Source organism: Clarias gariepinus, chromosome 4, assembly GCF_024256425.1.
Source record: "Clarias gariepinus isolate MV-2021 ecotype Netherlands chromosome 4, CGAR_prim_01v2, whole genome shotgun sequence".
Classification (NCBI taxonomy): Eukaryota; Metazoa; Chordata; class Actinopteri; order Siluriformes; family Clariidae; genus Clarias; species Clarias gariepinus.
This window is the reverse complement of record NC_071103.1, coordinates 38,985,247-38,999,030: the sequence shown is the minus strand read 5'-3', so window position 1 is coordinate 38,999,030 and position 13,784 is coordinate 38,985,247. Positions and strand designations below refer to the sequence as shown.

Below are 13,784 nucleotides of genomic sequence, written 5' to 3'. Positions count from 1 at the left end.
TTAATTAAAGGGAAAACTTGCACACTAAAGGAAGAAATGGTTCTACCTGAGCAACAAAACATATTGTAGTTCAATACTTCTATTTCTGGGCGTCAAGAGTGTGTCTATGGGAAATAAATCTGATTCACGATGCCTGTCTAAGATCAAACACACATACTATAATATACTCTTATCGTATCATATATCTCGCTGGGAGGCGCCAAAAAAAAGGAAGGGAAGGGTAAGGAGAGAGCGAAGGATCAAACAGAAGGAGGGATTGTTAATCCTACTTCGAAAAATCATCTTGATCGCGTTGTTAAACAAGAATTCTTAGATGGAGCAGGCGTCCGAAACGGACAGTCCAGGTTTGAGCTGAGTGTGGCGGATTTGGGTCAGTCCATCCGAGTGGAAAGGCGCAGACCTTTTCACCTGCAGCTCCCTGAGACTCCACTAATGTATTCAGTCAAAGACTCGCTCCCTCCCTCCTTCATTCCCTCATTCACCTCCCTCCCTCCCTCGCTACCTACCCCCCTCTTTTGACACACGCTTGCCGTTCAAACAAGACGGCATTTATGCCACTGAGCAAACTTTGTGAGAAGAAAAAAAAATGAAAAGGTCCCTCTTTTTTTCTCTCTCTCTCTCTCTCTTTCTCTCTTTCCCCCACTTGTGGTCCAACACTCCTCTCTGCTCTCTGTGCTCCTTACACTCCTGAATCATTTCTGTATGACACAGACAAGGACATATGAGATGCTATTAGAGGACATCAGAAAGGACGGACAGAGCTGCCAAAATCAGCAGAGTTGAGAGGAGATGGGTGAAATGTGAACATTGTTCAGAGGAATGCACACCCGAGTCTGTTCGTGCCCCGGGGGGCAAAGGGGAAAAAAAACATGTCTGTACGCGGCAAGCCTGCAGAAATACCTTCACGTGAAATTAGACATACAGCTCATCAATTAAACGTTATCATAAGAAGGGCTGCCGATATCGGTATTGCGATATATTTTAATAATATGTCCACTGATCATTAGGAGTATCTCTGATTAAGTACAGTAACAGACGACTCCAGCTGATCATTATCATAATGCATGATGCATTTTCGCAAGCATACACAATGTACAGTAAGTTCATCGTTTCCTTGCTTTGTTCTCGCGGGGTCGGACGCGTTCCCAATCCCTGCTAAGGCCCAAGTGTGCGCTTGTCTTTGAACTAAAATAATAGGGATGAGCGCAGAGGACCATCATCAGGGAACGGCGGGGATATGCAGGACAACAAGGCCTTGTCTCAACCACACACACACACACCCACACAGTTCTTAGAGAGAGGAAGGGGGAGAAGAAAAAAAAATCAGAGCCCAGGTTTACCCAAAGCTCCTTGATGGCCTTGGGTACGTTTGGAGATATGTTCTGATCAGAGCTCATCTTCAGTGGCCTAATCTGGTTCTCCACACACCAGAAACCACACAGCGTCCCTCAAAGCGATCCAGCTTCCTTCATGTTCCAAATCCTTAATTGCTACACTGCTGCTTTATTGAGGCACGCCCATAACGAGCAGCCTGCGAGAGCTTCAATTACAACGCATTTGATCTCTCATTAATATCAGACAGAGCCCGCTAATTGCAGGGGAAGCTTGTCCAGACCCTGGTCCAGATTTAGAACAAGGGTCTGCTGAGCTCCTCTTTCTCTCTCTCTCTCTCTCTCTCTCTCTCTCTCTGTCTCTCTCTCTCTGTCAGCAGTCAGCTGGTAGGATTGTTGCCGGACGACCTGCTGAAAAATTCTTCCCTTTAGTGCGAGACAGGGATCTGAAAGCCTGGAGGAATTTCTCCCCGTGTCCGCACACACACCTAACGGACCATTTGCTCAAACAAAGAGGCTTTAAAAAAAGAAAAGAAAAAAAAAAAGCTTGGCTGAGGCATAAATCTTAAAAAGTCGTCTGAAAGGATGCCTTCTGAGCGCATTCCTGCTCCCTCGTCTCACTACCATCCTAGAGGGCTGAGGTTGAGCGCACTAGACTAAACTCAGTCACCTTCTTTGCAGGAGTCCACACACACAAACAAACACACACACACACAAACACACACAATTTCTTTATATTGATTGATATAAACTATATATAAAGTTGCACCATTCTGAGACACTTTGTCTGCTTGAATTTGCTTCTCAAATCTACACACGTCAAGTGTGTTTTTGCATCTTCTGACCTTAAAATAACAGATCCAGATGTGCTATATTCCTAATTTCAAAGAGCTTAAAGTGCTAAATAACACACTCCTTGCTTATTTACAGTCATGCAATTATTCTTAATTAATTCAGATAAAGTGCTTTCGGATTTATCCTTCCTGAGGAACTTGAAAACTAGAAAAACTGGATCAAGAAGAAAGCCTGAAGCATTAGTGATTCCTAAGGGTAAGGATTTTACAGAAGAATAGGATAAGTGAAGAAAATACTGTATGAAGGTACTCCAGGTGGTTCTTTCAGCACAAACCCTTAATGTTAAGAACGCTTTCTCAGTTTGGTTAATTTTTTTAAAAGAGAAAAAAAGTTCTTCTGATGATCCTTTCTGAGGAACCTGAAGATATTCTAACCAAAAAAAATTGGATTAAGAAGAAAGCCTGAAGCATTACTGAGTCCTGAAGGTATGGATTCTTTGGTTGAGGATAAGAGAATCTGAGGTGTTCTTCTCAGCAATAATAATAATAATAATAATAATGTTAAGTGATCATTCTCAGTTTGGTTAGATTTTTTAAAAGAAAAAAAAAATTCTTCTGATGATCCTTCCTGAGGAACCTGAAGATATATTCTAAACAACAACAACAAAAAAAGGCTGGATCAAGAAGAAAGCCTGAAGCATTTGTGATGTCTAAGGGTATGGATTTTGGGTGAGGATGAGAGTTTATCAAAGGTGATCCAGATGTTCTTCTCAGCATAGACTCTTGTGGTGAAAACGCTTATGGTGAGTAAAACATCTGGAAAAGAACATCTGAAGGTGCACCACACGTGTTATCTATCTATCTATCTATCTATCTGAACATGTTGGATGAGATGATTTACCTGCTCGGACGTGTGGAGCCTGGAGCGCGAGCATGAAGGTGACGATGAGGAGAGGTTTGGTGGTGATGTCCAGAAGCCACCTTTTCGTCCTCCACCTGGTGGACCACCGCTGGGTCTCCATGGTGGACGGAGAATGCCGAGATGCCGGACGAGTCTCGGGGAAGTGTAACGGCTTCTCAGCAGTCCTCTTCCCAACTAAGAACGCACCGCACCACACGCGCGCACGCACACACACGCACACACACCGCGCGCGCGCACACTCACCCTCTCTCTCTCTCACACACACACACACACACTCCAGTCCGCACAATCCCTCCAGGAACGCTCTAGAGCTCTACAGAGCCATGGAGGAGCAGTGGGTTATGAGCAGGTTCTCCTCTCTGCGCTCTTTCCCCAAAAAAAGAAGGAGGAAAAAAAAGAGAAAAGAAGATGAAAACCCCACGACTTCCAAAAAAAAAAAAAAAAAAAGTCTCTATCTCTCTCTCTCCACGCGCGGGTGTGCGTGCGAGTGGGTGCGTGCGTGCGTGCGCGCGCGTCCGTCCCCCCGCAACTTTTCCGCCCAGCCTCCAGAGCGCACGGGATCCACGGGGGCTTTAATCAGGACGCACGATCTCTTTACCCCCCTTCTTTATTCACACACACACACACACACACACACACACACACCGACAGGAGGGCCAGTCGAGCCGGAGGAGACCTACCATTAGGCAGAGAGGGGAAAAATGACAAGGGAGGGAGGAAAGGAAGGAACAGCTCTGATTAACAAATCAGGAGGGGTGCAGGATGGAGACTCCTGGCCGAGGATCCACCCCCTGAGCCCCCGATACACCACCCACACACACACACAGACACACACACACTCCAACTGTTCATGTCACTGTTGAATCAGTCAATTTAGTAAAACTTTTAATTATTTTAAAAAATCCCTGAAACCTTGAGTCCAATTATATCTTTTAAATCATATTGACTCAAATTAGATCTTTTAAATTATAGTGAATCGATTCTTTTAAAAGATCCCCAGGTCTGAATCAAATCATAGTGAATATAATGTGATCTTTTAAACCATATCGAATCGATCTGTTTCAAGGATCCCAGAAACGCTGAGCCGAATCAGATCTTTGGTCAAATTCAATTGTTTCCTCATGGAGAATCGACTCCTTTCTAATGAATCCCCCAAACTCAGAATTAGATTAATTATTTTAAATCACACTCAACCAATTATTTCAAAACATGCCTCCAAACTATGAATCGCGTCCATTCAATCCGGTCTATATCTGTAACACCATCCTGTGTATGGTTTTTAGCAGACCTGGAGCCTATCCAACACAACAGGGCACATGGCACATGGCACAGTATACCCTGGATGGTATGTCAATCATTCACATGTCACATCCAATCACAGCACTATAGGCAAACAGTATCCAAAGGAAAACCCACCAAGCACAGGAGAACCCGTGAACACAGCAAAGAGGTTCTCTATCATATAATCTCAGGGTTTAATTCTAAATTCTAAATTTGTTTTTGACAAATTTCTATTTTTATTTTATTTTCTATATTTTTATATTTGATATATTGATACTTTTACTTTGTACAGTACATTGCACTAGTTAATCTTATTTTCCTAACGTATTTCTCTTATTACAGTATATTTTACTTTGTACAGCATATTTTACTAGTTAATTTAATTTTTAAAAGTATTTCTTTCATTCCTATTATTTCTTATGTATAAGCTTTTACTATTTTTTTAAGGTCACTGGCGGTCGTATAAGCATTTCACTGCATATCGTACTGTGTATGACTGTGTATATGACAAATAAAATTTGAATTTGAAAAAAAAAAAATTAATTTAATTAAATTTTATTTCTATAGCACTTTTAACAATGCTGATTGTTGCAAAAAGAAAATGATGGAATGTGTATGAATCAAAATTATCAGATTGTCCCTGATGAGCGGGCCGAGGGCAATGGTGGCAAGGAAAACTCCCTAAGGTGGCAATAGGAAGAAACCTTGAGAGGAACCAGACTCAACAGGGAACCCATCCTCATCTGGGTGATAACGGATAGCAGGAATTGATCTGCATTCATACTGTGTGTTAGGAGGCTGGACGTTTAGTAGCCTATAACAGGAGATGTGTTTAAGTTAATATGGAGTCCAGCTTATTATTGGAGGCTCAGGTACAAAACTGTAGGAAATTCCACTCCTGAACTATTGAGAGACTGAGGTCACAAGTCCAAAAAGAACAGCTATCTGCATCAGTCGAGGGCAGGAACATCTTCATAGGGATCTGGTACGAAGAGGAATTGTCCTAAAAGAAAATCACAGATTGTAAAATTAGGATTAAAACATTCAAATCACACAAAACAACCCATGAGACAATCCCAACACTTCGCCAAAAATCACAGAGCGTGTTTAAACCCCCAAGGCAAGCTCAGCAAAACTCTGAGCACTATGGTAATTCAGAGTGCTTTACAGATGTTAAAAATTACTAGTGTCTGATTTAAATTCATGTCAGATCACCATGAATCAACAAACTCTCTTGGGGATGGAGATCTGGAGCAACGTTTAATTAATAACTGATGTTTTGTCATCTTCTGAAAAAAGTTAGATGCAGACAATTCCAAACAATTAATGGATTATTAAAATGACATTGTAAACCAGGAAATATAAGTTACAAAAGTTCCTTTTTTAAAAAAATTAGGGAAGTAACCCTCTTGGAAGAAAGCACTATCCACCCACTTCTGAGTGAGCTCACAGACACCCATAATCAGTTTGTGTCGCTGTGATTGATATGGGAGAGAAAAAAACCCAACAACAATAAAGTTGTGATGCAGTTATAATAAAACATTACATATAATTATTTTTTAAAAGCTTTGACAGGTTATAACCATGTGTATGGTGCATGCATCAAGAATCAGCAGTAATTCTAACCCTTATTAAAACTAAACCCCTAAAGCCTTGTTTGTTTAATGTGTTATGTTTAATAATAGGCACCAATTAAAAACTAAATAAATTAATAAAAAGCAAGAAAAGATGACCGTCTTTCAAACAAGTAACCTAAAATGTTAATTTTTGTTTGGCATTTTTCTTCCTTACAGTAAGAATCTACACTGCGGGTAAATGTATACAGATGCAGATCTAGAGCATTACATTTACAAAAATCATAATGCACCATGCTAACATTTTAATACCCATGTATTTTCAGAATGGGACTTTTGACTGTGCAAAATAACAGAACACAGTTCTGTTATCCCAGACTGACTTGAATGCCCCTCGAATATAAGACTACCTTAGGAATTGTTTATAACATAATATAAAGTAATGTGGGTTTATTTATAAATCATAGGAGTTAGGATAAAGTGTGTGTGCATTAAATCAGGAGCTGCAACGATATTTATGATAACATCGGGAAATTGCGTATGTTTGTGTAAGTGATTTATTTTCCTACTTCTCTTCTTTGTGCACATGTAAAGCCACTCACGCAAGTCATGCTTCCTGCACAAGGTTGAGATCGCTGTGAAATCAAGGACTGCACAGTGTGTTATCCCTATTATTAGCTCATAAATAACTCCTGGAAAATCTGACCTCAATGTTGCCAAGAACACGTGTAAGAACTGCTCGAGACATGTCCCAGTCTTATCTGCTTTTGTCATCATCATCATACACAGCTTCAGCATACTAGGAAACAGTTTTTATAAATGGTTATTATTTAAAGTTTATAAGACACGCCATGTCTTGCGGCTGTTAGGTCAGAGACCTTTGACCCACTGGAGGTAAATGTGCTGGAGTGAGCAGATGCAGGACAGATGTTAGGGATCGTATATACAGTGTTGAGTCACGCATGAGTGTGAAGTCTAACACAACCAGAGCTGCTGGTAAGGTGACAGTTCAGCTAGAATATAATGTCTGCTGCATTCTGGTTACTGTCACCCACTTTTTATTCAAGAATACACTTTCTCAGCATCACACTCTCTTATATCAGAATAAACTCCCTCGGCATTACACACTCTTATTTCAAAATACAAGAAAAAGATCACATCATGCAGGACCTCATGCTCCTCTTACATCAACACTGTGGTGAAAAAGGCCTGGCACTCTACCACCTCAGACTGCCCACCAAGGTGCTTCAGAAACTTTTACACCTGCACCATGGTGAGCATCCTGATGGGAAACATCACAACCTGGTTTGGGAACAGCACCAAGCAGGACAGACGAGCTCTACAGAGGGTGGTGTGATCATCTGAACACATCATCAGTCCCAAGCTCCCTGACCTGCACTCAATCTGCAGAAAGCTGTACTGAACCAATGCCAGGGAGACAGTGAAGGACCTCAGGCCCCCCTAACCCCCCAAATGGACTGTTCTTTCTGTTGTAGTCAGAAGAGGCATTCCGCTACCTGAAGGCCAACACAGTGAGACTGAGAAGAAGTTCTTCCCCGAGGCTATATGAGCTCTCTACCAAAACTCCACATAGGACTCAATGATTGGACTTGCTATGTTTCCTTCACACATGTGTTGAAGCACACCAAAATACCAATCACACTGCACATTTGAACATTTGCACATGACACATAGGTTGCACATTTCTGGTTCTATTTACACATACATGAGGACTAGCTATGCACTTCAAAACATGGACAATACCACTGCTGCTATACACACATCATCTCATTTCACATAAGCTTATACAGTTTATGTTTCATATTTTATATATTTGTATTTTTCTAATTTTATAATGAATAGTTCCAATCTTGGGGTTCCAGAGTTACCCCAAGATAGCGGGCAGTGACTGGAGTAGTGATCCGATTGTTGTCCAGGGAGATCACAAGGGATTTCTTGACAGGGGAATGAACAGTTCAGTTTACTGAAATTGAGTTTCAGTAGAAGAGCTGTCATTCAGGATGAGATGTCTGCCAGACATACTGAGATCTGGGTGGGAACCTGAGTGTCTAAAGGAGGAAAGGAGAGAATGAGTTGTGTATATCATCGGTATAACAATGGTATGAAAAACTGTGTGGGGATATGACCTAAACAAGTGACCGGGTATAGAGGGAGAAAAAGAGAGGACCAAGTACCGAGCCTTGTGGGAGTCCAGGGGAGAGTTCACGTCACTTCATACAACTGATTTTTTTAGGTATGAAGCAAACCATTGCCATGCTGTGCCACAGATTCCAAGGCTTGTAAAAAACGACAGGAGAATTTTGTGTTCACCATGTCAAATGCAGCTGAGAGGTCCAGGAGAATGAGAACAGATGACTTTAGCTGATCCAGCTGCATGGTGCTTCTAAGTGTCAGACAGAAGGGCAGTCTCTGTGGAATTTGCCACTTTAAATCCGGATTGGTTGGGATCATTAAAGATGTTCCCCAAGAGACAGAGGGACATTTGATTGTAAGCAGTGCACTTAAGAATTATGAAAAGAAAAGAGAGAAGTGATAGTGGGCAATAGTTACTGATGCCTGCTGGATCCAGGCAGAACATTACTGTCTGTCTGTCTGTCTGTCTGTCTATCTATCTATCTATCTATCTATCTATCTATCTATCTATCTATCTATCTATCTATCTATCTATCTATCCATCCATCCATCCATCCATCCATCCATCCATCAACAGCTAGTGTTACAGTATATGACCTGCTGTGATATACAGTAGGAGCAGCTTTACTTCTCACAGGCATACGCTACACAGCCAGTGACTCCTGCCTGCCAGTTCCTGAATACACACAGAAAGTCAGGCACACACACACACACACACACTGAAATTAATCTCAGACACCTGTGATAATTACTTTGGCAGATGAGCCCAATTAAAGAAAAAGTACTGAAAAAGGTTGTTCCACATTATTAAACAGGCCACAGGTTTCAAGCAATATGGAAAAGGAAAAGGATCTCTCTGCTGCCGAAAAGCGTCAAATAGTGTAATACCTTGGACGAGGTATGAAAACATTAGATATTTCACGAAAACTTAAGCGTGATCATCATACTGTGAAGACATTTGTGGCTGATTCAGTGTACAGACAGGTTTGTGCAGATAAAGGCACAATGAAGAAGGTTTATGCCAGACAAATTCATCGGATTATGAGAGCAGCTGCAAAAAAGACCATTACAAAGCAGCAAACAGGTATTTGAAGCTGCTGCTGCCTTTGGAGTCCCGCAAACCTCAAGGTGTAGGATCCCTCAGAGCCTTGCAGTTGTGAATAAACCTACTATTCCGCCACCCTTAACCAATGCTCACAAGCAGAAACGGCTGCAGTGGGCCTAGACATACATGAAGACTAGTCTTGTTTACTGATGAGTGTCGTGCAACCCTGGATGGTCCAGATGGATGGAGTAGTGGATGGTTGGTGGATGGCCACCATGTCCCAACAAGGCTGCGACGTCAACAAGGAGGTGGTGGAGTCTTGTTTTGTGCCGGAATCAAGGGGAGAGAGCTGGTAGGCACCTTTAGGGTCCCTGAAGGTGTGAAAATGACCTCGGCAAAGTATATAGAGTTTTTGACTTTCTTCCATGGTACAAAAAGAAGAACCGTGCCTATTGTAGCAAAATCTTCATTCATGACAATGCACCATCTCATGCCTCAAAGAATACCTCTGTGTCATTGGCTGCGATGGGCATAAAAGATGAGAAACGTATGATGTGGCCACCATCCTCCCCTGACCTCAACCTTATTGAGAACCTTTGGAGCATCCTCAAGAGATCTAGGATAGGAGGCAGTTCACATCAAAACAACAGCTCTGGGAGGCTATTCCAGCAAAGAAATTCAAGCAGAAACTGTCCAAAAAACCACAAATTCAATGGATGCAAGAATTGATAGAAAGTGATATCAAAGAAGGGGTCCAATGTTAAGATGTAACATGCCCTGTTAGGATGTTCTTGATTTAAATAGCTTTTGATTTCAGTAAATATGACCTCATAATGCTTCAAATTCAACAAAAGCCTATTTTCAGTTCTTTACAACCATAAAATGTTTTAACTCTGTTGTGCATCATAATTTGGAACAATGCGTTTTTAGTTTATCATTTTTTTTTAAATAAATATTATCATCAGGAGGTTTGTTCAATAAAATTTGAATTATACCCTAATGGTTGATGACTTGAAAATCATACTGACTGTCATTTGTATTGACTAATTATTAAAATCAGAGAAAGATATCATTTGCGTAATAATTTGGAACACGGTGTAAAGACCTTATTCTGTGCCTGGAGTTCAGGAGCACACACCACCTAAAGAACTTTAACTAAAGGCTTGTAAAGAGCGATAGCTGAGAGAGTGAGAAAGACAGACAGAGAGAGAGAGAGAGAGAGAGAGAGAGAAAGGGATGAGAGCATAGCACATTGCAGAATGTTTTCGGACAGAAGGAGGACTGTCTCAGTCTTGTCGTCTGATCCGTTTGGACACTGTGAGCCTGTGACTTGGACCGCCATGTCGATTCTGTTTGGTGAAAGCTGTGTGGGAGTATAATGTGTGTGTGTGTATATGTGTGTGTGTGGCGTGGCACGCGTGCTGACTCAGTGTGTGTTGCTAACTTTATTTAAGTAAATATACATATACCAGTTAAGAAAGAACAAGAAAACAAAACACACACACACACATAAACAGTCTGTGGCTACTTTCTCTATGAAAAGGAATATTGTTGTTACAGACATTGCATTCAGTTCTCTCTGCTTCATGGTATTTCCCTTAGTCAAACCTGAAACAGTCTGGGCTTCATCTTCATCCTCAATTATCTGTGTCTATCTGTCTATCTGTCTATCTACCTACCTATCTATCTATCTCACTCACTCATCTTCTATACCGCTTTATCCTGTATTCAGGGTCGCGGGGACCTGGAGCCTATCCCAGGGGGCTTAGGGCACGAGGCAGGGTACACCCTGGACAGGGTGCCTATTTCTCTCTCTCTCTCTCTTTCTCTCTCTCTCTCTCTCTGACCCAGAGTGTACAGTAATACTACCTGACAGATGACGCTGTGAGCCGCACCGTGAGCGAGTGCTGAGTGTGTGAGCTTCTCCAGTGTAACATCTGCTCGTCATCTCCCCACAATACAATGCGTCACCACAGTGATCTAAAATGTTTCGCAGTGTGTTCGAGCTGCTCGTGATCAATTAGTGTGAACGCACACTGATCTACGTGTTGACTTAAATCATCGCTAAAAAATAAACTCACAGGGACAGCGAAAGAGCAGTCATGTGGTTAGGATCAATGGCCTGATGGTGTTCTGATACATACACTGTTACCATAGCAACCGCCCACTGACAAAGGACTTAAAGCACAAATGCACCGTATGTGTTAATATCTAAGGAAATGTGTATTTCGAATTCTAGAGAAGCAGTCTCCAGTTTCAGAGGTAGAGCTGTGTCTTCAGGCCAGAGCAGACATTTTGTCCATATTAATTGTTAATTATTTTAAATACATTACGGTGGATAGGTTTTAGCTACGGAGGTGGAACCTGGCAGTCATCCACTCCTTCCACATTTTGAAGTGTGTGTGTGTGTGTTTGTGTGTTCCTGTGACTGATGGAGTGACCACTTGTCTGAAAGACTGGAGAAACTCAACAGACTGTAAAACAGCGATGAGTCAGGTGACCTCGAGACCTTGAGTCAAACGACCTCGAACCATATGGCTGCTGGAGATGGTGGGAGGTATGAGGAAACTCTCTCTCCAAAAAGCAACACTCAAGAGGATTCTGGGATTGTTTGACTGTGGGATTGTGGGACCCTGGGTGGCCCGGCTGCGCTTTCACAGCTTCTCTGTGTCACTGAGAGTGATGAGGCAGTGAGAGCTGAGGTCATCAGGTGTGTGTGTGTGTGTGTGTGTGTGTGTGTGTGTGTGTGTGTGTGTGTGTGTTTGCAGTCTGAAAGAACATCTCAGAAGGTCTCAACTGCAACCAAACATCAGCTGTAAAACACGTCAAGGAAAGTCCACCTCTAAAATCTGCCTTGTCACTAAAACAGTTTACTTTATAAGCCTTCATAAGGGATTCATAAGCACTAACACATCCATGGTCACTCCATTACATTTTAAATATAAAAAAGAAAATTATAATTATCTATTCTAATTCTAATTCTAATTATTTTTATACAAATATAATTATAATTTAAAAATAGAAATGACATTTTTTGTTTGTTTGTTTTTAAATATATAAACATTTCTCACATCATTTGGGATGTTTTAATTTTGTTTAATTATTTCCTACAAAAATAAATTTTCTTAAAAAAACATCTTCTTGTATTTGTATTTTATTACATAAGACAATGAAGAACTTTACAAATAAAAGTTTCTATTTAGAAAAAAATTGCATGTTCATTTCAGTTTTGTATTTCTTTTTAAAAACTAAAAATAGTATAGTATAGTATAATATCAACTTACTGTACAAAAAACATGTACAAATCAACATTTTAACCTTTAATTGGGTGATGAACCACATTTGATAAAAGTGGCAGATTTTTGTATTTTTGCACATTTTTCCGTGCTTTTAACTTTATCTGTTGTTTTTTAAATATTTTTATATTAGCAGTTTCTTTAGAAAAATTATTTCCCTAGACAGATGAAAAACCAGAAATGGTACCTTATAGACCCTGATTTGCAACATTAAAATGGCAATAATAAAAAAAAAACTAAGTATTTTACAAAATTTTGTAAAATAAATAAATACTTGATTTGATTAGAAATAAATAAATAACTCCAAATATTATATCTTAATAATAAATGACTAAAATAATTTCCATGTATTTTAATGAGCTCCCTATAAAGGGTTAATAAGGTATTCTCTGCATGCTGTACGCACGTCTTAATAAAAGTGTTATTATCACAGCTAGAATGTTCTTTGCTAACACAAGGTCATAATCACATTATGTTATAAAGTAATAATATTAATTATCTATTATAAACTGTTATCCTGACAATGTATGAAAAAGTCAAGCTTATAATGCCTTATAACTGTGTTACTGAATAAGCCATGCAGATATACTGTAGAATTAGAGTCTAGATATAATGCATCATAAACAGGTCTTGTTTTTACATTCCTTAAACATTGCTGTAACCTGTAACACCTTTTATTAATGACCATCATGATCACAACCAGGTGAAATGTTACCTTGTGAGTGCATTATAAGGCAACTTGACACTACATTAAATGCACTGTATGTGTTAATATGTATGGAAACATGTATAACTCTGCCTCATATCAGACTGAAGGCTAACATGTGTCTCCTGTGAGACATGTGAATCCAGACAGTTCTGGATAAAAGTGCTATCTGCCCTCTTCCACATGTATGTGCACTCAGAGATGCCTGTGATTGGTTAGATGTTGCTATGATTGACAGGATAGCAATAGTATGCTCCGCCCCCTCAAAGAGTTGCTCTTGACATCTGTGGAAGACTTGCCTCTTGACACATCATCTTTCTTAACATTAATCACCATCTCCAAATGTCCCCAGCTATCGTTACCACGGCGACCATATTTCTATAACATCTAGTCCCGACGCGACATCTGATACTAAACCCAGGATAAAGACCGGGCCAGACATTTCCTGCCCTCTTCACTTCTCCCAGAAGGAGAACGAAGAGACTTCAGTCTCAGAGTCTCGAGTTTAACGTTGTGATGTTTTCCTGAATAACATCCGTCTGTCTGCGCGTGGTTTATTTAAATTTATAAAAGAAAAAAAAGAAGAAACCCTTGAGGAGACCACCCGTCCTTAACTATGTGGACCAGGCCGTGTTTGTCTTATCTCCTGAGCCCGGTTTAACCTCCTCGAGGAACCAGAGA

The 13,784-nt window shown here is 40.6% G+C and overlaps 1 protein-coding gene across 4 annotated transcripts in view; it reads right to left on the bottom strand.

The window, feature by feature from the left end:
• col11a1a (collagen, type XI, alpha 1a) overlaps positions 1–3,252 on the bottom strand; it is a 97,873-nt gene extending 94,621 nt beyond the window's left edge. For all 4 annotated transcript variants that reach the window (XM_053494018.1, XM_053494016.1, XM_053494019.1 and 1 more), the window contains exon 1: positions 3,027–3,252. In XM_053494018.1, the coding sequence (XP_053349993.1) occupies positions 3,027–3,147 (121 nt within the window). In that variant the 5' untranslated portion in view covers positions 3,148–3,252. The remainder of the gene's footprint in view (positions 1–3,026) is intronic.
• Positions 3,253–13,784: the final 10,532 nt, after the last annotated feature.